The sequence below is a fragment of the Cicer arietinum genome, chromosome 1 (assembly GCF_000331145.2).
Source record: "Cicer arietinum cultivar CDC Frontier isolate Library 1 chromosome 1, Cicar.CDCFrontier_v2.0, whole genome shotgun sequence".
Lineage (NCBI taxonomy): Eukaryota > Viridiplantae > Streptophyta > Magnoliopsida > Fabales > Fabaceae > Cicer > Cicer arietinum.
This window is the reverse complement of record NC_021160.2, coordinates 52,108,952-52,136,862: the sequence shown is the minus strand read 5'-3', so window position 1 is coordinate 52,136,862 and position 27,911 is coordinate 52,108,952. Positions and strand designations below refer to the sequence as shown.

General features: G+C 32.5%; 6 protein-coding genes across 16 annotated transcripts in view; 4 read left to right on the top strand and 2 right to left on the bottom strand.

Moving 5' to 3' along the window:
- Positions 1–212: 212 nt before the first annotated feature.
- LOC101508798 (calmodulin-like protein 3) lies at positions 213–1,602 on the top strand. The gene has a single exon (XM_012714881.3). The coding sequence runs from the start codon at positions 325–327 to the stop codon at positions 976–978; it is 654 nt and encodes a 217-aa protein (XP_012570335.1). The 5' UTR covers positions 213–324; the 3' UTR covers positions 979–1,602.
- Positions 1,603–2,177: 575 nt separating this feature from the next.
- Positions 2,178–6,698, bottom strand: LOC101509119 (protein FAR1-RELATED SEQUENCE 3). 2 transcript variants are annotated; one of them, XM_004486860.4, is made up of 5 exons: positions 6,559–6,698; positions 6,322–6,401; positions 4,272–4,362; positions 3,583–4,129; positions 2,178–2,903 (listed from the first exon to the last, which is right to left on the bottom strand). In XM_004486860.4, exons 4-5 carry the CDS (start codon positions 4,123–4,125, stop codon positions 2,691–2,693), a joined length of 756 nt encoding a protein of 251 aa, XP_004486917.1. In that variant the 5' UTR covers positions 4,126–4,129; positions 4,272–4,362; positions 6,322–6,401; positions 6,559–6,698; the 3' UTR covers positions 2,178–2,690. The 2 variants fall into 2 exon arrangements, with proteins under 2 accessions (XP_004486917.1, XP_004486918.1); XM_004486861.4 differs by lacking the exon at positions 4,272–4,362 and having other exon boundaries at positions 2,471–2,903.
- A 1,282-nt stretch (positions 6,699–7,980) lies between these two features.
- LOC101509652 (uncharacterized) lies at positions 7,981–8,716 on the top strand. The gene has a single exon (XM_004486862.4). The coding sequence runs from the start codon at positions 8,171–8,173 to the stop codon at positions 8,549–8,551; it is 381 nt and encodes a 126-aa protein (XP_004486919.1). The 5' UTR covers positions 7,981–8,170; the 3' UTR covers positions 8,552–8,716.
- Positions 8,717–10,112: 1,396 nt separating this feature from the next.
- LOC101509978 (protein SEMI-ROLLED LEAF 2-like) lies at positions 10,113–18,550 on the top strand. 2 transcript variants are annotated; one of them, XM_004486863.4, is made up of 21 exons: positions 10,113–10,266; positions 10,403–10,470; positions 10,698–10,861; positions 11,288–11,362; positions 11,934–12,049; positions 12,542–12,656; positions 12,902–13,030; positions 13,116–13,163; positions 13,401–13,573; positions 13,664–13,860; positions 13,954–14,246; positions 14,639–14,788; positions 14,881–15,111; positions 15,389–15,538; positions 15,973–16,048; positions 16,300–16,427; positions 16,568–16,762; positions 17,350–17,490; positions 17,570–17,689; positions 17,841–18,041; positions 18,159–18,550. In XM_004486863.4, the coding sequence occupies exons 3-21, from the start codon at positions 10,727–10,729 to the stop codon at positions 18,318–18,320; spliced, it is 2,835 nt and encodes a 944-aa protein (XP_004486920.1). In that variant the 5' UTR covers positions 10,113–10,266; positions 10,403–10,470; positions 10,698–10,726; the 3' UTR covers positions 18,321–18,550. The 2 variants fall into 2 exon arrangements, with proteins under 2 accessions (XP_004486920.1, XP_004486921.1); XM_004486864.4 differs by lacking the exons at positions 10,113–10,266; positions 10,403–10,470; positions 10,698–10,861; positions 11,288–11,362; positions 11,934–12,049 and having other exon boundaries at positions 12,899–13,030.
- Positions 18,551–19,503: 953 nt separating this feature from the next.
- LOC101510515 (uncharacterized) lies at positions 19,504–24,926 on the bottom strand. Of its 8 annotated transcripts, XM_012714936.3 has the most exons (11): positions 24,775–24,926; positions 24,396–24,585; positions 23,351–23,876; positions 22,950–23,100; positions 22,650–22,760; positions 21,761–22,064; positions 21,350–21,652; positions 21,120–21,189; positions 20,676–20,860; positions 20,140–20,206; positions 19,504–19,844 (listed from the first exon to the last, which is right to left on the bottom strand). In XM_012714936.3, exons 2-11 carry the CDS (start codon positions 24,534–24,536, stop codon positions 19,696–19,698), a joined length of 2,007 nt encoding a protein of 668 aa, XP_012570390.1. In that variant the 5' UTR covers positions 24,537–24,585; positions 24,775–24,926; the 3' UTR covers positions 19,504–19,695. The 8 variants fall into 8 exon arrangements, with proteins under 8 accessions (XP_012570390.1, XP_012570387.1, XP_012570393.1 ...); XM_012714933.3 differs by lacking the exon at positions 24,775–24,926 and having other exon boundaries at positions 24,396–24,741; XM_012714939.3 differs by lacking the exon at positions 24,775–24,926 and having other exon boundaries at positions 20,676–20,857; positions 24,396–24,741.
- Positions 24,927–25,255: 329 nt separating this feature from the next.
- The window catches only part of LOC101511061 (endonuclease III homolog 1, chloroplastic-like), a 3,604-nt gene continuing 948 nt past the window's right edge, over positions 25,256–27,911 (top strand). Inside the window, exons 1-7 of one of the 2 annotated variants that reach the window (XM_012714988.3) lie at positions 25,256–25,437; positions 25,547–25,595; positions 25,777–25,886; positions 26,588–26,654; positions 26,862–26,953; positions 27,138–27,275; positions 27,395–27,499. In XM_012714988.3, coding sequence (XP_012570442.1) covers positions 25,336–25,437; positions 25,547–25,595; positions 25,777–25,886; positions 26,588–26,654; positions 26,862–26,953; positions 27,138–27,275; positions 27,395–27,499 — 663 coding nt within the window. In that variant the 5' untranslated portion in view covers positions 25,256–25,335. Of the gene's footprint in view, positions 25,438–25,531; positions 25,596–25,776; positions 25,887–26,587; positions 26,655–26,861; positions 26,954–27,137; positions 27,276–27,394; positions 27,500–27,911 lie in introns of both variants that reach the window. The other variant, XM_004486867.4, reaches the window with a different exon arrangement.

Below are 27,911 nucleotides of genomic sequence, written 5' to 3'. Positions count from 1 at the left end.
GGAATTAGTACTCTATAGTAAGTTTGTAACATGTAACCAACCCAATTGAAGTGAACAACCAAGTCCTATAATAATAATAATAAATGCTCCACCACAAATAATTTAATTTTAACGCGTTTTTGAACAACCAAGTCCTATAATAATAATAATCATCATCATCAATAATGCTCTCATTAAATTACAAAAACCAAATAACGCGTCAAAAGTTTAATTAAAGAACCTCACTTTACTCACCTCAAATCAACACACAATAAAAAGCCTCGACTTCAATCTTAAAACCCCATTCTAAGAGAAGATTAAAAACAAAAACAAAAAACACAAGCAATGCCAACAATTTTGCTTAGGATTTTCCTTCTATACAACGTTGTCAATTCATTTCTCATATCTCTTGTACCTAAGAAACTCCGAACTTTCTTCCCACATTCTTGGTTCTCCCATCAAACCTTAAAAACCAATCTCAACACTACTACACTTTCTTCATCAAAAAAAGGTTTTGTTGTTATTACCAAAAGTATAACAATGGATCCAAATGAACTCAAACGTGTTTTCCAAATGTTCGACCGTAACGATGACGGTCGAATAACAAAGAAAGAGCTAAATGATTCATTGGAGAATTTAGGAATTTTCATACCTGACAAAGAGCTAAGTCAAATGATCGAGAAGATCGATGTGAACAGAGACGGGTGTGTGGACATTGAAGAGTTTAGAGAGTTGTATGAGTCAATTATGAATGGCCGTGAAGAAGAGGAGGAAGAAGATATGAGAGAAGCATTCAATGTGTTTGATCAAAATGGTGATGGATTTATAAGTGTTGAAGAGTTGAGATCGGTTTTGGTTACTTTGGGATTGAAACAAGGAAGAACTGTTGAAGATTGTAAGAAGATGATTGGGAAGGTTGATGTTGATGGAGATGGATTGGTTGATTATAAGGAGTTTGTGCAAATGATGAAGGGTGGTGGATTCACTGCTCTCAGTTAATTAGTTAACTCTTGTTCTTTGTGTTGGGTTTTTTTGTTTTTGTTTTTAATGTTGATTTCCATGCCCACTTTGTAAATAATAAGCACTTTTAATAGGATTCAGGTCACACGCATGTCGTTTATAGGCATACTTTCTTTACCTCTAGTGATCTAAGTGTTTTGTCATAGGCATGTGTTTTGGCTTTTCTTTTGTTTTTTCCAATCCTACTTGTTTGGATGGTTAGTATGGAAATGCATTTGATGTTGTGGGCTTAACTAGTATTGAAGTCAATTATCTCAACCGATGATAAAAATTGGGCACTTTGAGATGAGATGAGTCATTCAATCTCTATTCAACAACTTAGATCTACTCAACATGGTGAATCTAAGTCAGGTTAGATTATCACTTGGTTTTACATTAATGTAATGTGATACTAATGGTCAGGAATAGGGGTCACACTACCACTATAACAGGAAGTATTTGTGTTTTTTTTTCTTTCATTTTCCTTGGTTTTAGGACAAGGGTTGGTTTTTTTGGGTATGTAAACTTCTGTTTGAAGATATTTTTCTTTAATTTTTTGTATTGGATTTCTTTTGTAACACTATCAGATTATGAAATTCCAAAATGACAAATTCATTTCAGAAAGACATGATTTTAATTTTTCAATTGGAAGAAAGAGAGACGGTGTAGTGTATCTTTAGATGAATGATGTGTTAAGAAATATCACATTGACACTGATTTAATTAAATAAGCTACAAAATATAATTTATGCATAAATCATAGTGATCTCATGTAATTTATTTAGTCTCATCGTGTATCCAAACAAGTAAAAGACTTACAAAAGAAAAAATACATAACAAAGTGAGAAAGAAAAATGAAAATGTTATCGTCTTTTAAATAGTATTTAGAAATAACGTGAATGCCAACTTGACTATGATATAAACAACAATTCCTCAACTCTCATGTTCATAGATTCCGTCTTTTTAAGTTATAGTAGTACTATATAATACCATAAAATAAGCTAATAATAACATTAATGTGGAATCTCATAATATGTAGTTGCAAAATTTCGGACACTTGTGCAGTGTCTTTTGCTTAAGCATAATTAAATTATAAATATTGAAAATCTTAAGCCGGCGAGGTTTTTCTCTATGTTTATGATAAAAATTTACAGCGATAAACTTGAACTTAAGTTGAACTTGAAAAATGGTAAATATCTATAGAAGGAAACTTTTTCTTCCATTATAAAAGGGTAAATGACTGCTATAATAGTATAGCAATCATACAAAATGTAAGCAGAGACTAAAGTCCTTGTGATAACAGCCAACAGGTATCAATTTATCAACCATAGTCTCATTCCACATTTCCAATCAAATTGGAAAAGGTAAATGTTCGCTGTATTGATAATAATAAATCAAAATGTGGGGATGGAATGATTTGACTCCAATTAATGTAAGAATGGAGTGGCTGTCTGTGGCACGCACAAGGGAAACACTTTTAAACAAGAACAACATGTAAAGTTAAACTTTAAGCACCTAATCCCCTGCATGATACACACCAGAAAATTAATTTCCCAGTAAACTATAATATGCTGCCTGAAATTTTAATGTGACCACTGCACAACTTCAAGCCAAATGTTGATATAATTATATCTGAAAACTTCAAATTGCAAATACGATTGACAATCTTCCCAGGATGTCTGTCCAGAATGAAACGTGCTATATTGGCATCAGTTACCTGCCATCTGAATCTGATTTTTCTTCCTCGATCTCTCTTATGCTTCTGACTACATCAGCAACTTTTTTAGAGATGTGTTCTGTGTGCTTTTCCAAATCGTTCAGAATCATATTTAACTGTTCTTCATATGCTGCACACCGTCGTTTGCATTTTTGCCTTTCATTGTACAACTCAAGCGATAGCTCACGGATTCTCCTATCTTTCTCATCCTGTCAAACAAATCAACAATAGAAGTTTGAAGTAGAAAAAAGGAACAAAAATAACATAGACATTCAATCGTAACAATGAACGTAACTATACATGAATGATGAATTAAAATATCTTAATCCAATACCTGCAGGTACCGATTGAGACGGTTCTTTCAATGCCATATATGAGCTTACACAGTCATATTTGTGAGACTTTTTGGGGGGCAGACGGTTAGCTTTTCAGACACTAATTAACTAATTTCTATAGCTTTCTTGATGTAATATTGATAAACCTCTATCTCTATCTTAGAGGTGGATAATAGGAAGATAATTTAAGATCCAAGGCAGCATGAGACATATTATGATTTCCTAATGATGGGATGCAAATGGAAGGGAAAGGAATATGGTTAGATCAAGTTCATCATGTACGAAGTTCAATCCCACTGATACTGATGTTAATCTGACATCCGCAGCAGGAGAGGATGAATAATTCATTTGTATATTATACATTAATTGTAATCTGGCTCAGTTTGATCAAGTATACTTAAATTGTTAGTTTAATTTAAAGTGCACTATTGGATTGGCCTCTTTACTTATCTTCCCTTTGTTGACAATAGAATAACAAGAACTAAAATTGGGCAAGGCATAATTAACTACAGATGCCATCTAGTCATATTTTCCACTGCCTAGAGAGACATACCTCACTAACCAAGTGCTTCCCAGATCCTCGCCATGGAACTTCACTAGGACTCATCAGTTTATGCGTATGCCCCTTCACAAATTTGGTGACAACCCACTTCCCTCCATCCCGTAAAGCCAGCCTTATCATGGCCTGACATCCTTCTCGGGTGGCTGGCGGAGGAGGGAGCACTCTATCTTTTCTGTGCACATACTTCTTTGCACGAAAGCCTTCTTTTGAGCAGACAAAAGCTTGGCCAATAACCTGGTTATTTACTCGCGAACGGCGGTTATGGTGTATTCGTACTGTAAATCCTATCCGCCTACCATAGGCATGGTAGAATTCTCTGGCTTCCTCCCTTGAGTTGAACTGCATGCCAATGAATGGCTCTAATGTGTCTGAATCTTCTACAGGTTGTTCAACAAACTTTTCATCTTCACCTGTACATGATTCAAAATTGTTTGAAAATTCATCTTCTATTTTCTCATGTTTGTCATTGATTTCTGCAAGCACATCAAGGTCACTACCATCTGAGTCAAATCCCTGACCAGATTGGTGATCCATTATCCTATAATAGCAGAATTACACAAATAAGTAGGTTATCCTTCACAGTTTATCAGAAACACATAAGGCAAATTTTATCATTGACAAAACCAGTAATTATTAACAATTGAAAAGGCTTCATGTTTCAAATTTAAACAGTTTATTACCTTCCTCTATTTTATTTTCCAATTTCCTTTGCTAATCTCCTTGTTTGGAATATAAATATTTATGATCAGTGGAGGCTCACATTACGAATGGCTGCGAATAGATGTAAAAAATCCAATCATCTTTAATCCATATATGCTATTAGCAAAAAATATTCACGTATTCTTAATGGTTCCCATAATTGTCATAAACATTAATATGTAGTGTTCAACCAAAAAAGAATAAATACAAAACCAAATGTAATATGTCCAATTTAATACACCACCACCACCAAATGTTTTTAGGTTAGGACGGAGGAGGTTAAGGGTCCAATTGATGGACTAGTGCATCCCAACACAAAAACACAACTTTCTTATTCAATAATAATTAATAAATACAATCACTAGCACACTTTTCCACTTTAAGACTCTAACATTGGTTCAACATGCCGAATACTAATGTTGGACAGTGTATGCCTAAGTGCGGATCTATTGGAAACATTGCCATGGATAGGCGATGATGCTTACTTTAAGCAAAAGCTTATGGAGTTGCGTCTACCACTGGTAGCACCACACCATCCGGACCACCCCATTTGTGTGGTCATCGGGAGTCAAAGGGGAATCAGAGAACAAACGAAAGTGACATAAAGGTTTAGATTTTAGAGTATAGTTTTGACAATGGAGTTACTATCCAAATTCCATTAGTGGCAAAGCGGATTGAGCTACAAGTTTTGATGGCACTCACCCAAGGGTTAGCTCTCCAAATCAGAGGTTTGATCTTAGGTGAAGGAGAGTCGCCTAGACCTAAAGATAAAGTTGAGTAAGATGTGCATGGAGGGATCCAATGTTCATTGGTTCAATGTGAGGGTGGAGAATGAGGCAAAGCCTACACTGCCATAGCTTTTTGGTCTAATTGTACCTCCAATTATTGCCAAATTCTCCATTTGATCTGCTCTCCATGTTGAAGCTTCCACATATATTCTTCACTCATGTCCAAATCACTTAAGGTAAAATTCTACCATATTTTCCACAATAAATGTTATCCTAACTTTCTCTCTAATGCATTTGTTCCTAATCCTATCTTATCATGTCACATGCTTTCAATAATTCATCGTAATATAATCATTTTTGCAACAACAATTTTTTCTTCCATATTAACTTTGCAGTCTAACTTTCACTTCAATACAACATCACAACAAGTATTTATAACTATGTGGTAGAAAATTTACATAACCTGGCGAGGTTTTTCTATAAAAAATTACACATGAAACACTATCCACCTCATCCACCCACTTGAATCTTATGGTTCACATTTGCCTCTAGCCTGCACATTGCATAGGGGTGCATTTTTCTTCATAGGACTAAAATCCCTCAATTTGGGAGAACTTAAAAAATGAATTAGAGGAGGACTTTGAAAAATTCTCCAAATCCTTTCCCTCTTTATAATACTACCAAAACAAGGAAAATATGAGTCATAAGCCTCTGCTTCCCCTCCCCTCCAAAAAATACTCCGCGGAAAAAGGTCAGGGATTCCCCTCTCCTCTCTAAACACCAAAACAAAGGCATACAAACCCAAAATATTTAAACCGAATGACTCAAGCTATGACATGGTCTCTAACTTTCACCACATCAAGAATCAGGGTACCTACTGCTAGATTTAATCCAAGATGCTTACACGAGAAAATACCATCCCCAATTTGAAAAAAACACAAATCAAAATCAGTAACTCATATTATGGATATGAATGTCAGCTACCCTAGCCGTTCAAAATTCGTTGACGAATATCGGATACTGATAGCATTTAATGACAACTAATTGTGCACAAAAATGAGATACTAACAAAGATCACAATATAAGATCCAAAAAAAGAAAATCACAATATTGATGAATCAATTTGCACAAGTTCTCACCATAGACTACAAAACAATTGGCCATACGAACCAAGTGGATAATTATACAGCAAAATAATACATTGCTGAGTTCAATTATACATTTGTCGACCCCCCCCCTCCAAAAAAAAAAAAAAAACAGAAACAGAAACAGACAAATTATGAAATAGAAGAAAATGGTTTACCTATCCTCCAGCACGAGAGCTAGCAGAAGAAAATGAAAAAGATTTCAACATATTCCATTGGACAGAACACATGAAAGAACCTGCAAGCAAGTAAAAGAATTAATTACACAAATTTGTGTTCCCCCTTTGAACAAAGGAATGGTCCATGACACCTCAGAAATTCGGAATAGAAAATATTTAGTAATGTTGTGTTAGTTACAACTACATAGGTTGAATTTAATAATGGGATTTACTTACCCAGACGATGAGTAGAAGCTCGCTGGGATGAAATCAAGATTGGGTTTTTAGCTTTACAGAGTAAAAAGGTGATGGAAATAAGTGTTCCTCCTCGGAATCACTACACAAACTCCACTACTTAGAACATTATAACAATATCTAGTACAAACACTTCAATTTTTTAATAAAATATAAATTTTAAAGTGTTAAAAACCTACAAAATCATATTTAATTTGTTTTTAGTTAAAAAAAATTAAAATTTTGTATTATATTCTTGTAATGTTCTAGATATACATATAAAAATTATTTGAAAATTCAGATCATACACATGAATTAATTTAAAAATAGATATCAAAACTATTGACGAAAACAATTCGAGATATTAGTATTTGAAAAAAAAATTAAAATGATTAAAATCGAAATATGATGTATTTATAGAAAATAAAAACTTATTTAATCATTTAATTTAGGATAAAAATAAATTGACACAAATGATTTCAATCAAATTTTATTTTGTTATTAAATAAATTTAGAGTGTGCACCATTCTTATTTTTCTTAACCCTATTTTATTTTTTTTAGAAATAGTGATTTAAGGTTAATTTTTTTGTTGCGGTCTAAAATTATCTATTTCACTTGGTGTTTTTTTTTTTCTATTTTATTTAAATAAATAATTTTTATGTATATTTAATTTTTGTTTTTGTTTCGTGTGTGATTTTGTAGTCCAAGTGCGACATTGTTTTTTTTGTCGTCTTAGTGCAACATTGTTTTATTCTTTATTTTAGTATAGTGTTTTGATTTCCCATCTCACTTTGGTGTTTATTTGATTTAGATCAACAAATCAACTTTGATCAATTGTAGATGTAATCAATGATTTTGACATCACCAATATTGCAACTCCAGGACACGAGTATTCAAAACATTTTAATTTTATCATATTCATATGTTTTACGAATTTATAGACATTTTGTCATTTTATATTATTAACTTGGATAATATAAATTTGTTCGCATATTCATCATTTTTAATTTTAACAACTTTAAATTATATTATTATTGATCAATATATTTTTTTACCAACATAAATGAATGAATATCATTTTTAGTCAATAAATAAATAAATTTAGCATGAAATAATAATCCTCAATTCGAGTATAAGGTAGAAAAGACATTAAGATATACTCATGTAAATAATTTATCCTTCAAATATCTATTTGTCTATTCTTTAGTGTAGTTGTTTGGCAGTGTCTTCGCCAAAGGTATAAATTGATAAACATATGTATTTTAGTCACTTAAATTTTAAAATATTTTGTCGTTTTTTATTATTAATATAAATATTGTAAGTATATTTATATATGTTATTTTTATTTTAAAGAACTTGAATTTACAGTTCTCTTTAATTTAAATGGATGGATATTATTTTTCATAATTAAAAAGTGTTTTTGGTGGAAAAAGATCTCTTATATATTAATTATTATTTTTGTGTGGAGGTGTTTGACGCTTACTACCCGGTAGCGCCGCCGAAGCACAAATTGGACGAAAACGTTACAATTAACAAACGATCGTAAGCAACAAGCAAGCAAAGAAGGTGCACGACGTCCTAAACGACGAAAAAACACTGTCGTATGGGTAAACGATGACGCTCACCCAAAACCACCAGCACGTACTTCAACTAGTCCTATCGTGCCGGAAAATAACGGCACAGGTAACAAACACAACAACCTCATCTATCATAGCAATGGCTTCCTCTTCAGAACAAGAATTCCTCGCTCACTATCGATCCAAACTCAATCGCTTCCCAAGATCTCACCGATTCTGGGACGCTAAAGTAGCTTCTCGTGTTGGTGAGAAATTAGGTTTCCGTCTCAGAGAAATCGGCGTCACCGGAGTTCAAATCGACGCTAAAGAGGAGCTTTCGCGTCCTTTACATTACCGATTGATGGTTTCTCCTTTGTTTCATTCCATTCAACGCGTCGGAGTTCACGTTTCCGGTGCTGATAATTTCCCTTCCATTTAAATTCTCGATTCATCGTTTTTTTTATTCTCTTGTGTTCTTTTTTATTTTTACTAGTAGTGTTCTCATTCGGAGTAGTAACCAATTGATTTTATCGGTTGAACTATGTTGTAAACGCATTTATTCGTTTTATACATTTCAGTTTTCTTAATTTTCATTATCGCTCAACTCTTTTGTCTCTTGCTATGAATTATTAGTATGTATAATTCAATTTAGTTTGTAAAAGTTATCTGAGTTGCCTTGTGTTAGTGTTGGAATCATGAGTCAATAAGCTTATATGTTGATTACAGTTGTGACCTCACAGTTACTAACTAATCTGGTAGTTCAAGTGTGTATAAATACAAGTGATCATGATGTAATTAAGCAATCATAAGTGCAAACCTGAATAAAATTTTGATATTATCTTTTCATTTTCTCACAACTTTCTCTTAACTTATTTCTTAAGCAATCATAAGTGTTAAATCAAATATTGTATTTGTATATAATTTAAATTATTTGGGAGAGTTTACAAAAATAATTTATGATATGTCTTATAAGTCTACATTTAATTGGAGAATCTTAAATTTTGTTTATGGTAAACATTTTATAACAAAATATAAAATATAATAAATTTATTCTCATAAAGTATTTTGAAAATTTATGAAAATAAACTAAACACAATTTACAAATATTCTCTCGGCTCAATTATCATAAGTATAATTAACTACTTTTACAGTTATTAAAAAAATTATTTAAACTCAATTAATTTTTTAGATTTCATGTAAAATATAATCTGATTTTATTAAATTATTTATTTGAATGTCAACGATTTAATTATTGACATTAAATATTTTTTATTAAAAATAAGTATATACTATTATAGAATAAAATATGAATAAAAAAAGTAACAAAAAAAGTTAATAACCAAAAAAGTAACTATTTAACTATTTAATTATTTTTATTTTTATTTTATTCTGAATTGAATAGTGAAACTCAATTCACGTATTTTTCATTTTTATTACTTTTTTTTACAAAGAAAAAGTAAAATTAGAAGAAAGAAAAAGGACTTTCCTTCATTTGCAATCTACCTTTCCATAAATAAATAAGTAAACCCAGTAATGCCAATGAACCCATAATTTCCGGTACGTTTGGGATTTTGCTGCGTTGTTTCTCACACCATTACGCCATTGTTACCATCCCTAACACCTGGATATCCTATTTAAATACTACTATCAATTATTTTTATTTATAATATACAAGTACTTAAATATAAAAAATAAACTAAATTCTAAACTCACTTGGCGTTGACCGGATATGCTACGACAGCCTAATCTCCCACGTTCGTTTTTTGGCAACACAAACGATGGCATGCGTCTCTGATATCAAATTTTGCACGATATTTTATTTCTAATAATTTTAAATAAATCCTTTATAACTAATAAATTAATAAATAGAGCCAAAATAATGTTTTTAATTAATATATAACAATTTTTTGACCGTAGTTAACATATTTAATAGTGTGTTACCAAAAATATGTAATAGTGATTTGTTTTGGTGAATAAATTATATAATAGTAGTATATATGATAAATTTCACGGTTGAATTGATATTATGATACGATTTTCTTTGTCGAATTAAAAAGTTACCCTTTCCATCATTTTCATATTATTATTAATTTATGTCGATGGCCGGGGAAGAGTTGCGCCTTCTGACTCTGACCCCATCGCCATTTTTCCACGGTATTTCTTTTTTTCAATTTTATTTTATATACTTTCATTTCTCGTTCAATTTCATCTTGAATTATTACAATTAGCAATTTTTTTGTTAATTCTCTCTATAACTTAGCATGATTATTATTTTTGCTTTCGAATATAGTTAAGATCGCGATCGAAGACGCTGGATTTTGCGAATAGGTGGAATTTCTGTAGTTCGAATTCGAATTGGTAGGTTTCAGATATTTCTCTCTATAAATTCTTGATCAGTTAATTTATATGTTGTTTGTATCCCTTGTGTAGTTTTTTGTTTTTGGGGAAATTTGTTAAACCCTGTGTTCTTAATCAAGCTGAATTTTACTTGGTTCATTAGTATTGCTTGTATATAAATTCGTGTGAAATTGAAGTTCTTATTACTGTTATTTCAATGATGGAAACTGAAATTTGTTATATTTCAGGGGAAGAGGGTTTGTGAATTCATAGGATAATGGGGGTTATGTCCAGGCGGGTTGTCCCAGCCTGTGGTAACCTCTGTGTTTTTTGTCCTTCTCTGCGAGCAAGATCAAGACAACCTGTCAAACGTTACAAGAAGTTGATTGCCGAAGTCCTGCCCCGTAATCAGGTAAAATTTTCAGCTCATGCTGTTATGAAATTTGCTTTGGCCTTTGGGAGTTTCTTAGTCTCAAGGAGCTAGCTGAGAATTATAAGTTGACTTTGGAATTATTTATCTATGTATACATTGGAGGATTGAATGATGATATATTGATTTAATATTTACTAACATTTATTGGTAAAGCCATTTTGTGGTTCATTTCTATTGCTCTTAGTGGCTGGTGTGGTATTACTGTGTTATTAATAGTAAGATATTCAGCTTTCTTAATAGAATTACTGGCACTAGGGGGTGATTTATGATCAAAATTATACTATCAAAGTTTTTTGGATTTAGCAATGATTTATAATGATATCCAGTCCCTCTTTCCCCTCCCCTGGCTGAACCAAAGAATAAGATTTTTTTTTTAATTCATCTGATGCTTACTGTGTTTTGCAGGTCACTGAACTCAATGATAGGAAAATTGGAAAGCTTTGTGAGTATGCAAATAGGAATCCATTGAGAATTCCCAAGGTAATACTGTTCTTACAAGTCTACTCTTTGTTTCATTGTCAGTTGTAGTATAGTTGTTTCACTTAATAAATAAAATTATGACACGCTGAAGGAAATATAGATAATCATTCTCATAAGAAACTACTCCCTGCTTCAATTAATATTTCATCTTAGAAAATCTGGTTGGTTGCCTTCCATCTAATCACATGTATGATATAATTGAAATATTAAGCGGTGAGATTTTTGGTGACAATCTGAAACATTGATTTGTAATTTTTGGCAATATTTTCATTGAATTTCTTATTATATTTGTTAAAAGAAAACTTTGTCACTCAGTAATTTCAATGAGGCTATTTTAAAGGAAATAATGGACATATAATATAATACTTTAAACAACGAAAGAGTTGAAACTGAATGTTTACTTTTTAGTGAACTCTCATTTGCTGAATTCTTCACCTAATTTCAGTTTTGGCATGAATTAAATTTAAACAAACACAATTAGATCAATTTAATTCCAAATTTTTTCATTTTCAGTATTGAATTTGATCTGTTACATATCCTCCTGAGTTTATGTGGTGTTTTATCTTGGCAGATTACGGAGAACTTGGAGCAAAGATGTTACAAGGATTTGCGTAATGAAACCTTTGGTTCAGTGAAAGTTATCTTGTGCATATACAGAAAATTGCTGTCGTCATGTAAGGAGCAGATGTAAGTTTTTTACCTTATAAGTTAAGTGCAGACATATTCCTTGAACTTAATTTTTATTTGATCCCAAGTGAGTTTGTTGAAACAAAAAGGGAGGCTGACGGCCAGATTTGTCTTCGAAATCTTAAGATTCAGGCATCGTGATCACAAGAGTATTACATTGCTGAAGCCTGTTTGAAATTCATGAGTTGTGTTCAGGACCTCCAGATATCTTCTATAATAAATTTACACTGGACGAGAGTAATCTTAGTATATAATACAATGAGAAGTCCTTTTTTATAACATGATTTTGTATCAGATATATGGAACTCTTTATTTTCAATATAACGTTTTGTATTCCAAGGCAGGGTCAATTGTTATCAATTAGTTCTCCTATTTGCTAGTGACTTAAGTGTTATACAATAAAATTCTGGCTCATATGATTTCCGGTTGTTAGATGCCACATTTCATTGGACTGATTAATGACATTCAAAATAAATGCTTCTTAATCTGCAGGCCACTATTTGCCAGTAGTTTATTAGGGATCATTCGGACGCTTCTAGAGCAAACTCGAGCAGATGAAGTGCAGATCTTAGGTTGCAATACTCTTGTAGATTTTGTTAATTTCCAGGTACATGGTCATTCAATCTTTCTGACTTGACTATTTAAATCTTATATAACTTTTTGTGGCTTAGCACTACTTAAAAAAAGTAGATTTAGTGATTTGAATTTAACGTTATAGACTTATAGTCTACAAGTATAGATCCTGCTACTTAGATAAATTGCAATTTAAAGATAGTTTATAGTTTGTTTTATTAGTCACATTATTTTTAATGCCACAAATTTAGTGATATTGACCCTCTGAACTAAAAGTAGACAGATGGTACATACATGTTCAACTTAGAGGGTTTTATCCCGAAATTATGTGAACTGGCTCAAGAAGTGGGAGATGATGAACGAGCTCTGCTTCTACGTTCAGCTGGACTACAAGCTCTATCCTCTATGGTAATGCTCCTTATGCCAGTTGCCTTTTGAGGTTACTTGTACTTTCCCTTGTTGCCTTTTGATTTTCTCCTTTGTTTTTGACCAGATAAAGTTCATGGGTGAGCACTCACATCTTTCCATGGATTTTGACAAAGTGAGCATTGTATTCCTGTTTTTATTCCTTCAGTTTGTTGAATGATTCCAGCATTGACATCAAGCAAAGGGTTGCATTGAATCTTTAAGCATAGTTTCTATGTTTTTATTTATCCCAAATTTTCAACCACAATTTGGGTCTTGAAATTCGATGTTAGTTTATCTTGAAGTTAAACGTATTCTTGACAACCTAATTTTTTTTTTCCTTATTTTGTTGGGTTGGTGGATTTTGGAATAGATTATATCAGCAATTTTGGATAATTACATGGATGTCCATTCTAAGTCCAACCTTGCCAACGGAGAGAAACTGAATTCACGATCTCAGAACCAGTTGGTTCAAGGATTTCCTAAAGAAGACCGGATATCTTCCACGTTGAGTGTCGCAACAGGAACTGAGACAGAGTCCAAGTTGTATGTCTTCTTTCTTTTTCTGGCTCCCTTTATTATGTAAGAGTCCAACATCCATGATCCTAATTGCCTGTGTATTCACCACTTTCACAGGGATACTGCTAAGAATCCTGCTTATTGGTCAAAGGTTTGCTTGTATAATATAGCCAAATTGGCAAAGGAAGCTACGACTGTGCGGCGTGTCCTGGAACCACTTTTTCATTATTTTGATACTGAAAACCACTGGTCTGCTGAAAAGGGGGTTGCTTATGGTGTTTTGATGTATTTGCAATCCCTTTTAGCAGAATCAGGTACTCTTGTTACATCCTGTGTAATTATTTTTCTTAGACATCAAAGTTCTCCGTATTTTTCTCAATAATTGATCATCACTTCTTGAACACCAGGAAATAACTCCCATCTTCTGTTGTCCATTTTGGTCAAGCACTTGGATCATAAGAATGTTGCCAAGAAACCAATCCTTCAGATTGATATTATTAACACCACCACACAGGTTGCACAAAATGTGAAGCAGCAAGCCTCAGTTGCAGTCATCAGTGCAATATCTGATCTCATTAAACATTTAAGGAAATGCATACAAAATTCAGCTGAAGCGTCCAGCATTGGAAATGATGCATATAAGTTTAATACTAAACTTCAATCTGCCATTGAAATGTGCATATTACAACTTTCAAACAAGGTATATATATATATTAACATTATGTATTAATATTTTGGTTTGTCTTTTCAAACTTTGTTATATTATATGACACGTGTGACATCATTACGGGTATTCTCTGAATAAAGTTTCTTGGATTCTAAATGTCTATGGATTCAATTGTTATCAGTTCTCTCAACCGAAGTGGTTTTCCTTAGGGACTTGTGTCTTTAGTTGTCAATCTTTCGAAAAAAATGTTAATATGTTACCTCTGAATTCTGACTTTTATAATGGAGAGTAACTAAATATCTACACTGTTTTCCTCTCTTTTTTGAATAGAAGTTGACTTCATTTTATAAACAACTAAATTCCTATATAAGAATTAGGATTGAGTATGTTGCAGCAGTCTTGTCACACTGCTTCTACTGTATCAGGTGGGAGATGCAGGACCCATTCTCGATTTGATGGCTGTGGTGCTAGAGAATATTTCTAGTTCTACTATCATAGCAAGAACAACAATCTCTGCTGTCTATCAAACTGCAAAGTTAGTCAGTTCCGTTCCTAATGTGTCATATCACAAGAAGGCAAGTAATCTTGCTAGACTGAGAACGGTGTTTCTGCATGCTTGGCTCTAGTTAATTGTCTAACTTTTGGAGTTATTTTTGGACTTTTCCAGGCTTTCCCTGATGCGTTGTTTCATCAATTGCTTCTGACCATGGCTCATCCTGACCGTGAAACACAAATTGGAGCACATAGTATCTTCTCTATGGTGCTCATGCCATCTGTGGTTTCTCCTTGGTTAGACCAAAAAAAGATTGCTAAGAAGTTAGAGAGTGACAGCCTCCCCATTCAGCATGAAAGTTTTTCTGGAGCAGAGCACTTGAATGGGAAACTGGTAGAAGAAAAGGTAATAGTAGGAAGAAAGTTTTTACACTCGTGTTCTAACTGATGGAAAAGATGTCAGAAATTTTTAATATCATTATTTACTGTATGATTTTAATTTGTTTTTATTGGTTGGAGGGGTTGAGGGTATTTCCCTATTTTGTTCGTATTCTTTATAGTTTAATCTTAATGATTCTTGTTGAATTCAGTTATGTTGTTGGACGTTCAGTGATCAGTTAGCTTTTATGACTGGCCTTGCTATAGCAGTTCCTAACCAAATGTTTTATCCCTGGAATTTTCAGGATCTAAGATCTCTTAGGTTGAGCAGTCACCAAGTGAGACTCTTGCTTTCTTCAATCTGGGTTCAGGCAACATCTGCTGAAAATGTCCCTGCAAATTATGAGGCAATGGCGCACACTTATAGCATTGCTTTGTTATTTACTCGTTCTAAGGTGAGGTTGGTGCTTACAAAGTGCCATGATTGCTTTCGAAGATTTATAATCAGTAAAGTAACAAAAATCACTTCGCTCATTTTGTTTAATTGTTACTCATTTATAATGATTTATGTCATTAACTATCAGTTTAGAAATCACTGAGTAGCCTTTTCTTGTTGAGGAAGAGTAGCTTTTACTATCATGGGTTATGTAAGTGCAATTAATTTTAAGATTAACTTATGAAAGAGTATTCCTACTTAGCTTGATATTGTTGCCAGCATTTAGTGGCAGTGGTAAGCAGTCAGACATGAGTTTTCATCTTTTCAAAAACTAAGAAACAATAGTGTATATCACATTTTTGTCCCAAAAAACTAATCTGGATAGCATTTAGAACCAAGTGATACTATATGATTAATTTGTCTAAGATCGTGATGATGTTGATTGTTTTCCAGACATCCAGTTACATGGCTTTAGTAAGATGCTTCCAACTGGCATTTTCCCTCAGGAGCATATCTTTGGACCAAGAAGGTAAGTGACTTTTTACTTTGTAGGATGGAATGACATTGGGAGTTCCTATATCTATGGAATTGAGGTTGGGAATGGAACTTCCATTCCCTGACTTTTTGCTTACCAAACAAAGGAATGTTCGTCCCCATTGAATGGTGGCAAAAATGGAATTACTTACAATTTCTGAAATGTCCAATAGCTGAAACTTAACTGAGAATTATATTTTCTATGGCAAATATTTTCTGACATATTTCTTTACATGCCTGTTAAAGGAGGCTTACAACCATCTCACAGGAGGTCCCTTTTTACCTTGGCTTCATACATGCTTATATTCTCTGCCAGGGCAGGCAACTTCCCTGATCTAATTTCAAAAGTCAAAGCATCCTTGACAGAGAAACCAGTTAGTTTCTACCCTTAACCTCTTGATTTGATCCTCCACTCCACATCCTTGTTATTTGGCTTTGGTTTAATGTTGAGAGTCATTATTGTTTTCTTTTTTTAATTATGCTTAAATAACTAATTAAAATCATAAACGCACAGGTAGATCCTTTTCTTGAATTGGTGGATGATACCCTGCTGCGAGCTGTTTGTATTGAATCAGACACGTTAATTTATGGATCCAAGGAAGATGAAGTTGCTGCTATGAAGTCACTCTCAGCTGTGCAATTGGACGACAAGCAGTTGAAAGAGACTGTAATATCATACTTTATGGCTAAATATTCAAAATTGTCGGAGGTAATATAAATTTGCTTGGGCTGACAAAGAATACTCTTATATCATTTATGCTTTGAGAAGTTATAATGATACTTTTTTGTCTCAATTAATAGACAGTGCAATGATTTTCTAAAGAAATATGGCTTTGTTATTCTTTCTATTATAAACCCACATAAAACTACTTCACACGCAACGCGAAAAAGACGTAAAGAAAATTGTAGGGGGTTTTATATGCAGGAGGGTAGTAACAAGGAAGCATTGTACTTTTGTTTGCTCCAATCTTAATATATATTTATAGGTGACTAATAATTGAGTAGCAAGAATGTAGAAGTTTATAAGAAAACAATCGAATGTCTGATAAGTGTTTAATAATGATTAAATATAAGAAGTTAACTGGTTGCTTTTGGTTCAATATTTAATTATTTATTTGTTTTTTTGTATATGTTCCAGTGTTGCACACACACATTTGTACTGGAAACTATTTATAAAAATAATATTATTTAAAGTAAAACAGTACTTGCACATAGTATGTGAGGTATGTGCAGAATGAGAGGAATATGTGGGTTGTGTACATGTGGAAATAACACGACTTTTTCCATATTTACCAGGATGAGTTGTCCAGCATAAAAAATCAACTTCTACAGGGTTTTTCGCCTGATGATGCTTATCCATCGGGACCTCCATTGTTTATGGAGACACCAAGGCAATGTTCTCCACATGCTCAGATTGAGTTCCCCGATTTTGATGAGGTGAAATTATGTAAAATTTCATCGGCATGTAGTTTATCTTGAAAAACTTTTTTGACATACACTGCAATTGGTTTTCCAGATAATGGCTCCAGATGATATGATGGATGAAGAGACTCCAAGTGGAAGCCAGTCAGATCGCAGAACATCACTTTCAATTAACGTCCCTGATGTTCTAGGTGTTAATCAACTCTTGGAATCGGTAAAAATGAAATGCCTTTCTTTTTTATCTAAAAATCTAACTGATTGGCATTTTGATTGTATTTTGAATCAATTCTTATGCTTCTGCTGGAGAATGAATAATGGTATTCTTCTTCTTTTAATGATATATGGGGACACTATCATATGGATAGGTTTTGGAAACTGCTCGGCAAGTTGCAAGCTTCTCCACTTCCTCAAATACTTTACCTTATGACCAAATGAAGAACCAGTGCGAGGCCCTTGTAACAGGGAAACAACAGAAGATGTCAGCCATTCAAAGTTTTAAGCATCAAGAGGAGACCAAGGCCTTAATTCTTTCAAGTGAAATTGAAGTTTCTTCTCAACCTGTTAAGGTTAGCATTTTCTTACAGAAGTTTAGTTTTTCACTTTAAGGGTGTGTTATAATAGAATTTTTCTTCAGGATCTATTTGAAAATGATAATCATTTGTCACTACTATGCCATTATGCAGGCACTAGAGTATTCAAAAGGTGAGTTGAAGTTGGTGAGTCAGGAGCAATTTCGAGCACAGGATTACACCCGCTTCCTTTCACATGACACTCAGCAGCAACATTCTTTGAGACTTCCACCTTCGAGCCCTTATGATAAATTCTTGAAAGCTGCGGGTTGCTAATTAAGTTAGATTGCAATATATGTCATTTTTTCATTCTTTATGATGATGATAAACTTAAATGTTTCTGTATTCATGCCTATAATACGTGAAATCTGCAGCTTCTTTTGATGAGGGAGGTGGTTCTTTTAGTCCAGCAAGTGTATGATTTTGTCTATAAACTTTAGTTATATTTGTCAATATTTTAAGGTTTTTTTTTGTCTTTTTTAGTGGATACGAGGGTTTTGTTGATATTTTTTGTTACTGTATCATTTTTCTTATGTTCTCTCGCGAGAATCAAATGGTAAAAGCTCCTCGTGAGTCGTAAATGAGTGGATTCCTGCATCCAAAATTACCAATAATAAAGCATGTTATGGGCAAACTATCTTATGTATATTGTTTCAATTTTTTTTTAAATATTATGTCTTCGTGTTGGTTTAATAAATTATTGGATGATAAGTGGCTTAAAATTTTCATAGATTCTTACAGTATTGAGAATTGAACTTTGATACATTTTTATTCTAAAAAAAGTTTTATATTTGTATGTAAAGATTAACATTCAATACGCATTTGTCCAGAAAGAGAATGCCGATTTTTACCTCTCTAGTGTAGTTTAAGGTGGAATTTACCACATTAGTGTAATTTAAAAAGACATTGTCAAAGAAATACAGTAATAAATGTTTTTACTAAAATGAGAAACAAATTCAATTTTTATTCTCTAATAAATAAGAACTATGAAAGTTTAGTCTTTAGCTCAACATCAATCCAAAAAATGTGTTTTGTATGTGTATCATTCTTATCCAATGTCACTCCGCCTAATTAGTACATTGGAAATGTGTTATGTCAATAATTTAAAAGACATTATAGTCTTTCAAAAAGAATTACAAAAAAACAATTTTGATGCCTAAAACTAATTTAAATCTCTAGTTTATATCTTCCTAAAAATTCTTTCTTTTTTCTTGACATAATTGAAAATTGGAAAGCCTTACACAACACACGTCGCCACAAGGAAGAAGAAATGTGTCTCAAGATAAATTTAATGCGAGTGATAACAAAAGTTATCAAACAATTTTTTAAAAGGAATTTGTGCCATCTCATCCAAATTAGGGTGATAATGGAAGTTATTAAAGAATAAAAAAAAACTATGATTACTCACCACCAATAAGTTGATTTATTTATAATTAGTAATAGCATTTTATACTCAAAAGAAGAAAAAGTAACTTTTTAAAATAAAAAAAGATCCACTACATTATTAAAACTACAAATGTAGATTGAAAAAAAAATCCATCATTAGGACAAGTTCATTGGTTGAAACCAAGAATAGCCCAAGGGAAAAAAAAAACTTGTATGCAATTCATGTACATAATTAGTGAAGAAGCCATCTCCATAAGAGCCAATATTAGAGAGCTGATTTTGCCATACTTCTTAATTTGGTTAACATCTGAACAGCAGCTGATTCCCTTGCGTCACGAGGAAATGAACATGAACTACCCTCACATGAACACTCGAACTCCACTCCTTTAACTCTTACTTTAGCTTTGAATCCGCCTTCAAAATAACCAGCATTCATGTCATAAATAAAAATGAGATATTACAATAAAATACGCACTTAGATTTTGTTTTGATTGAGTTCGTTGTTATTTTGAATTGAGATATGATTCATAACATACCAATAACCATTATAAACAAATAAGCAACTAGTGGTTATTCAACATCTTAAAGGTGAACTAAAAAGTAGCATTTATGTGGAATGACTATATCTTATTTGATTCAATCTTTTTAGATATAAAAAACTGAGCCAAAATTGCATGATCGAAAAGCTACCTTGGTTAGGTAGTCTTACCATTTGATTGAGATATACGATATGTTGGTAGGATCCAATTATTTTCAAGACATATATCATCTAATTCCTGCAAGATCGAACCAAATTTTTAATTGATTCTACAATGATGAAGGGAAATTAATAGTATGTCGAACTACGCTTCTTTAAAAAGATACATGCAGCGTCACAAAATCACAAGGATTAATACCTTTTGTAGATTGATTCACAAATTTACTATTTTTTTTTTCAATTTAATATGCATTGTCTTGATCAGTAGACTCATATATTATGTTGCCCTATACAAACTAAATATTTCTTTTATACGTTTCTGTATTCTTGTAGAAGTATGCTTCAAATATACGAGCAACATTCGTCGGATCGTGTTTATAGAAAACTAAATAAAATTTAGTAAGTAACCATTTTCTCTAGTTTTACACAAAATTCATGACATTAGTAAGTAATCATATTAGTGCACCACAAGTACCAATCACAACAAATTTCCAAACTATGCATGAATATTGAAAATGAAAACAAAAAAAGTAGTATTAATTAATTACATGTCTTGCCTGGCAAGGAGTTTGCAAACTGAGCACAGCCTCTGCCAATCTTTTCCTCTTAAAAGATTGAGGTGAGCATTGATCTTCAAGATATTGACACATCCTTCCTTGATTTCTTAACCGTGTATTGTTACAGCCTTCTATAATGGATTCCATCTTTAATTCCAACTCATCTTCTTCACCTACTTGTGTCAAGAAAACACAATAAATATCAAATTTTCACCTTCACACAAACACTATTTAATTGATTTAATTTATATATACTGTCAGTTTAAATTTTTTTTACACATACACCTATTTACATTTGATCGTGTAAATATTTGTGGATGTATTTTAAGAACTCGTATATTAAAGTGGCATCATAGTATGATTTGATTAGATGCATGTGTAAAACAGTTTCACACCGTCAAAAGCAAGGATAAACATCGGTATAGGAAAGCATACCAATTAACCATCTCTGAATTTTCATATTACACACAGCAATCTCATCCTCTATAGCGCGCTGCTTAAGAGCCTGCTCATAGAAACTTAATAACCTAAGTTAAACGTAAACACAGTTAATCTAAATACAAATTGATGACAAAAATAGTACAAACATAAAACACATAAAAGCATTAAGTTTGAAATGTAATCCAACATCATAGTTCAATATAAGAGGTTTTTATTTTATTTACCAGTGCATTCCTCTTTTGTATAAGAGCATTGAGGGCGGTTTGCGACAATATATCCCCCTTTGAAGCTATGAAAATCTGAAGCTTCTCAAGATCTCTGTTGGAGTTATTTGCAGTCACGGTACATTTTTCTATGGGTTCATTTTCGAACGTGGTATCGGCACAAAGCTTATCAGAAGCAGATTGATCTTTGATTCCACCCTTAATGACGTGCGTCCTTGTTGTAACAACCTTCTCAGCCTGACAATCCAATGGCACATAGCTTGATGGGATTTCTCTTCTTCTTTTTTTAAGCTGATGAGAGTTCTTTTAGTCAAATTCAATATAGGATAAAAATTAAGTCATGTCATCATTAAAGTCGCTAAAAATAACGAATACTTTCAACTCATAGCATTTGTATAACAAACTTCAAACCTCGATAGAGCTTGTACATTCATTGGCAATTTTCTGGCATTCTTCTTTATTTTTCGAAGGAAGAACTAAAGAATTGTCAGCATCCATATCCTGAGTTTCCTTGACAGAACCAAACTGTGTTATTGTACAGCAACTGTTGTTCTCTTTCTGACTAAGAGCTTTAATAGTATCAGTATCACTGTATGGCTTGCTATCAAGACCAGTACGCATGCTCTCACTACTTATATACGATTCTGCCACTTCGTGATTTGGGAATTGTTTTTCTGCCGGCTTTGAATCTTGCGAACTATTTGAGAATGTTTCTCTACAAAGAACATATTACACAAATAGCCATCCTTATCATATGGAAAGAGGTGCCAAAGAAAACAAAAATGGAAATGAGAAATAATTTGAAGAAATCTTTCTTATGTTTCTAAGACTTCTTAATCATGAGATCAGAAATCATTGCTGTGTTAGCAACCATGAGATCATAGAGTTGAAGATTCATCTCATATTGAAAATAAGCTTCCGAGCTTGATACAATAGAAAATTCCTTAGAAGATTTCATATTGATGATTAAAAAGATGCTAAAACAATGAACACAATAGCTCTATTTAAAAGTATATTTGAACTTAACTAACCAACCAACCAACCAACCAACTAACTAACTAACACATCAATTAACCAAGTTTAATCTACTAACTAACTCAACCCAAACTAACTAACTTCATTATTTCTAATATGCTGTAAACTCACAAATAAAGTACTTTATCATGTATTATGGATTAGGCTCATAACCATGGTAACCAAATTGGTCTTAGATAGCACATAGTTTTTATTTATGAGCTTAAAAAGGGCCAAATCAATATAATTCGAACATCAGAAAAAGGGAAAGGTGAATTACACATACCTAGAAATCCATTCTGAGATTATTTCAGAATATGGAAGCACGTGGAAGTACTCGACAACTGGGGTAACCGTCCAACTGCTAGAACTCCTTTTGACCAAAGGACCCCGGAAGCTATCGAAAGATTAGATATAAAATGTTATGGAGAAGCACACACAAATTTATAGTTTCAAAACAATTATTTAGAAGTGAAGACAATTCTTGGTATGCAAACAAAGTATATTTGACTTTTCAAGAGACCTTTTTCTCCTATCAATGGAAAACTGGTCTCAGCTATGTAAAACCATACCAATTATAACAAACCTTTCAATTAAATCTTTGATAGGAACTTTAATAATCCCCTCCTCAATTGATTGTGAGCACTTCATTATATAAAAGCGTGCAGCCGTCTTCTCTTTGCTCTGAGAATACACAGTGTAACTTTCCAAAACCATTATATCAATACTATTGACACCTGTATCGCATACAAGAATCAAAATTGACTTTTATGAATAAAAAAAACACGTGCTAATACATAAATTATGAGATAACTATACAATAACTCGAAATGCAGTATGCTACAATAACAATTTAATAGAGAAAAACTATCTTACACGGACGAGTGTCTCCTAACATGTGATTCTAACTACAAATAAATTAAAACTTAAGCACTACAGTTGCTAACAATAGCTATGGAAATCTTTCTGTAGAAGAAGGATAATTACCAGTAGCTTCCTTAACAGCAGAATACCCAACTTGCAAAAATCCATCTTCATCAACATTTGATCCGTTCTTCGTAAGCTTCTTAACGACTCTTTTCTTTTGGTTAGTGAATTTGATTCCACTTGTAACTTCAGAACTTTGACCAGAGGTATCCACATATTTTTCGATCAATGACCATACTCCATCAGTGATGGAACAAAAAAGCAAGAAGCAATTCTCTTTCTTACTATTGACTAAAAGTACGGCAACTTTTGTAATAGGCCATCCCTCTATATTAGGAACATTTTTCGACGCATCTAAATGTGTACATATATCACATGAACTTGCAATCTCTTTTTCTGTTAATGACAGCTGTTGATCCACATCAACAAGGTCGGTTTCATCAGGCTTCTGGGTGAATTTCATGTATGGTAACAATGCTGGTCTCAGATTCACAAACAACTTGCAAAAATCCTTAAATGCAACAAATTCTAGCTCTGGATTCTGTTTTCTGTGGTAATAGTTGTACAGTAGCACAGCAGAATGCACCTGATATGAAAGACAACACCATAATCAATAAATCTATAAGTATAGTACTTGATTTTAAACTCAGATATCATATCATGTAAAATGCCTGATTAGAAACACAAAACAAGACTTGTTGATGAGAAATTATCAATATCACAGCATTTATCAACTACATTGCCATATATGGTCAATATAGCAGTAATGTAACAATAATAAGGAAGCAATAAAAGGGAAAAGAAAACCTTAATCTTTCTATTTCATAAAACCAACACGTTCAACAATACTCCAAGCAGAGAATAAAAACAATATTAAAAAAAAAAAGCTGAACTCAAATCAGTTCCAAATAATCACCTAGGTGTTAATCTTTGGAATGCCATAACAAAAAGGATTTGAAAAAGGATTTGTTAACTAAAATCTTCTTTAAAATTCTGAACAATCCCCTCATAATCAAACGACCAATGTGCTGACTATCCAACTGTTGGCAGTTCTGATTGCATGTAATCCAAATTCTAACAATATTGTGAAGATGAATGAAAAAACCTGTTTTGCAACTTTGTGTTGTTGAGATAATGCAGGTTCTTCATCTCTAATTGAAGGTTTTTCTGGCAGCATTGGATCAACCAAGTGTTCAAGGAATGCCCTAATTGTATCCACAGTAGGACACACATCTGATACACCCATCTTGGTTTTCACAAATTCCAATAAAACTTCTAAACTTTCAAGCTTCCACCTGTCACATACAAGGAAAAAAAATTAGTTTTTGAAGACATGCATCATGGTTATGAAAATTAGTACAAGAATGTTCTATTACAATCACACACACACACACAAAAAAAAACACTATCTTTCACAAGAAGTTTTTGTTTTTTGGATAGCACAGTAATAAGTGAAAGAAAGAAGGGGTGGATTAAGATTTTACCTTTGAGAATTTGGAGTTGGAAAAAGTTGTGAATAGGTGAGATAAAAAGTTTATAAAGATTGCAGAGAGAAGAGAGTGATGATCACGCGCTGATTCAGTGACTGTCGTTACTCTTTCTCAGAAATCAATGTCTCTCTAACGTTGGACTTTGCAACTACCTTCTATTTCTAATTTCTAATTACTCCCTCTCTCCAAAAATATTAATTTTGTCGTCAAATCAAATTTTGTTTTGTTTAGAAAATGAAGGTATAATGAAAGATAAATAAATTATCTACTTACAAAATTAAAACAATATATTAAAATTAAATAAATTTTGTATATTTACAATGTGTGTTACATTGAAAATAGATGTATAGTTAATTTGGCACAGATAATGAAAGATAAAAATAACTATGAGATTTAGTTTTGGTAACTAATATTCTGAAAAATTGAAATTAAGTGTAATAATGACTATTACCAAAATAACAGCGTCACATAATTTAAGAATAAAATAGTGGTTTAGCCAATATCCGAAAATGTTTTATTCTCATTTTCAGATCATATTTTCAACCCTTCAATTCAATGTTGCTTCAGTGTTCCAACCGAGGATCAAATTCAACACTTGTATTACACAACTTCAAGCAAAGATGCACCTTCACACACCCCAAATTGAACACCCAAAAGTTACACTTTTTCTGACCTAACCACTTTCAATTTCAATTTCAATTTCAATTTCAATTTCAATGTATTTATGAGCAAAATTTTGATGTTGTGTCAGTTTCCTACTACACAGAAGTTTGGCCAGCTTGCATACAGAGGAACAAATGAATTGGGTCAATTTAGTAAGTGTCTCTTGCTTGCTGCATTGTACACTCTTTTTAGTGTTCAGAGATCAATTATTTTTAACTGTTAACTCTATATTTTAATCACACTTAATTTATTGTTAGAAGCTTTCTTAATTTACAAGAGATAAATAAGTTCTCCATCCAAACATACCTTAAAGTGTGTTGTTCATTTATGTAGATGAGTGTCCTGCCAATTGGGAAAATGTGCTTGAAGGGATTCGTAAAATGAGATGCTCAGACGCAGAGGCTACTGGTGATCGAGAAGATGATGATATTCTACCTCTTAAGGTCGTAATTTGTATCCTAATTATGTTGATTTCATGTGTAGTGAAAGAAATTAAGCACTGATCTTTTGGTTTCTGACTTTAGTGTGATTATTATAAAATGTATTTTCAATGGCATTGCTTTTCCCAAATTTCACAGTCTTTGGGGCAAGAAAAGATAAGTCCTTGTGTATGTTATTGATTTCTTTGACAGTTAAGCTATGTTTGGATAAATGATGAGGGTTGAATGGGATAGCATGAAATGAATATGTCATATCATTGTTTTGGTATTTTATGAAATATTGAAGATAAGTTTTCATTTTTTGGTAAGTGAACAAAATTGTAAATGATAAGATGATTCCATCCCATACCCTTAATAGAGGTATTCGTTAGAATAAGATGGAATAGATTTAATTAAATTCCATCCCATTCTACCTTATTTTATACAATTATAACCAATGTCTTACTATTCCATTCTTTTCCATCAATAGAAACATGGCCTTAGTCGTTTATCTTATCAACCAATACATGCATTGCACATTTTCACCAAACTAATCTTTCTCTTCTTTGTAGTCTCTTACCTGTCATTAATAGTAGTTAGAAGCCTTTAATAGGTTGGATTATCATTGGAATTTATTTATTAACAATTGAATATTGGGCTATGAACCTTGATGTGGAAAACTTCACTGTCATCATTATAAACTAAATTCTTATGTATATAATTAGGAAAGAAGATTTGCTGTCCTGGCATCTTCTCTTTTATCGAGCCAAACTAAGGAACATGTTACTCGTGGTAAGTACATATACCTTCTCAAGTTTATGGTCCTGACAAATATGTCAAAATGTGTTTTTATCTTTTTATTGTTTGAGTTGTATTCAAGCTTCGTTCTAAGATTGTAATGTTACATTTCAATCATATTTATGATTCATGACATGACTGTATGAAGTAGTTGCTCATACATGTGTAGTCATATTTAAGAGTGTGTTTTTTCAAGAATAGGAGCAACTCATCGTCTTCGTCAAAATGGTTTGCTTACTGCCAATGCACTCAACAAAGCTGATGAAGAAACTATCAAAAAGTTGATTTACCCTGTATGTTCTTTGGCAGCTTTTTAAAACCCTTGTTTCTTGTATGATTCAAATAATTTGGATTTGGCAGAAAATAAGGATGCGTCACTTTTGAAGCTTCCAGTATTTTTATAATATGTCGGCATGTCAATTTCATGTTTTATGTATTGAATATCTATGCTTGTACTTTTGTGTATTCTTTTCTTAGGTAGGGTTTTATATAAGAAAAGCTAGCAACTTGAAGAAAATTGCTCATATTTGTCTCACAAAGTATGATGGAGACATTCCTAACTCGATTGAAGAACTACTCTCACTTCCAGGCGTAGGTCCTAAGATTGCTCATTTGGTACGTGCAGATTTTTTTCTTTCTAATTGAAGCAAACAGTATGTTTATTAGTTTAAAAGTTCATTTTGTTAATGTTATTAGTTTTTTTCCTTAAAATCTCTTTGTTATTGTTACTGTAGGTTATGATTATTGGATGGAACAATGTACAAGGGATATGTGTAGATACTCATGTCCACCGCATTTGCAATCGACTTGGATGGGTTTCGAGATCAGGCACAAAACAGGTTTCTTTTAAGTTTGATAGTATCACATCATATAATGTACCTAACTAGTTCTTCACTAGATTTATAAAATTAATGTCTGTATTTAAAAAGGTATATATATTTATGATGTACATATTTTTAATAAAATTGCAATCCATGAGCAGTTTTTGTTGGAAGTGTAGATCTAGTTGGGAAAATATTTATGAAAATTACTGTCTAAGAATATCAACTCTTAGTTTATGTGAAGAACTAGTTTTTTAATGTCTGAAATAATGCAAATTATTATCTAAGATTATCAAGGCTTATTTTATGTGATCAATATTTATGTTAAGACATGGGAATGTAATTTCATTATCAGATCATATCATTTGTTTGTTTATCATGATGTCTGAACTTTGCTTGACTTGTGAGTCAGTTGGTGTTTATCAGCAGG

Excerpts from the sequence above, each read along its gene's own strand:
- LOC101508798 (XM_012714881.3), top strand. The coding sequence starts at position 325 with ATGCCAACAATTTTGCTTAGGATTTTCCTTCTATACAACGTTGTCAAT.
- LOC101509119 (XM_004486860.4), bottom strand. The coding sequence starts at position 4,125 with ATGGATCACCAATCTGGTCAGGGATTTGACTCAGATGGTAGTGACCTT. Across the intron at positions 2,904-3,582 it reads GGAAGCACTTGGTTAGTGAG|GATGAGAAAGATAGGAGAAT; the intron begins GTATGTCTCTCT and ends TTTGTTTGACAG.
- LOC101509652 (XM_004486862.4), top strand. The coding sequence starts at position 8,171 with ATGACGCTCACCCAAAACCACCAGCACGTACTTCAACTAGTCCTATCG.
- LOC101509978 (XM_004486863.4), top strand. The coding sequence starts at position 10,727 with ATGGGGGTTATGTCCAGGCGGGTTGTCCCAGCCTGTGGTAACCTCTGT. Across the intron at positions 13,031-13,115 it reads TACAAGCTCTATCCTCTATG|ATAAAGTTCATGGGTGAGCA; the intron begins GTAATGCTCCTT and ends GTTTTTGACCAG. Across the intron at positions 14,789-14,880 it reads ATGTGTCATATCACAAGAAG|GCTTTCCCTGATGCGTTGTT; the intron begins GCAAGTAATCTT and ends GGACTTTTCCAG.
- LOC101510515 (XM_012714936.3), bottom strand. The coding sequence starts at position 24,536 with ATGGGTGTATCAGATGTGTGTCCTACTGTGGATACAATTAGGGCATTC. Across the intron at positions 20,861-21,119 it reads AATTCAGAGATGGTTAATTG|TAGGTGAAGAAGATGAGTTG; the intron begins GTATGCTTTCCT and ends TCTTGACACAAG. Across the intron at positions 19,845-20,139 it reads TCGTATATCTCAATCAAATG|GCGGATTCAAAGCTAAAGTA; the intron begins GTAAGACTACCT and ends GTTATTTTGAAG.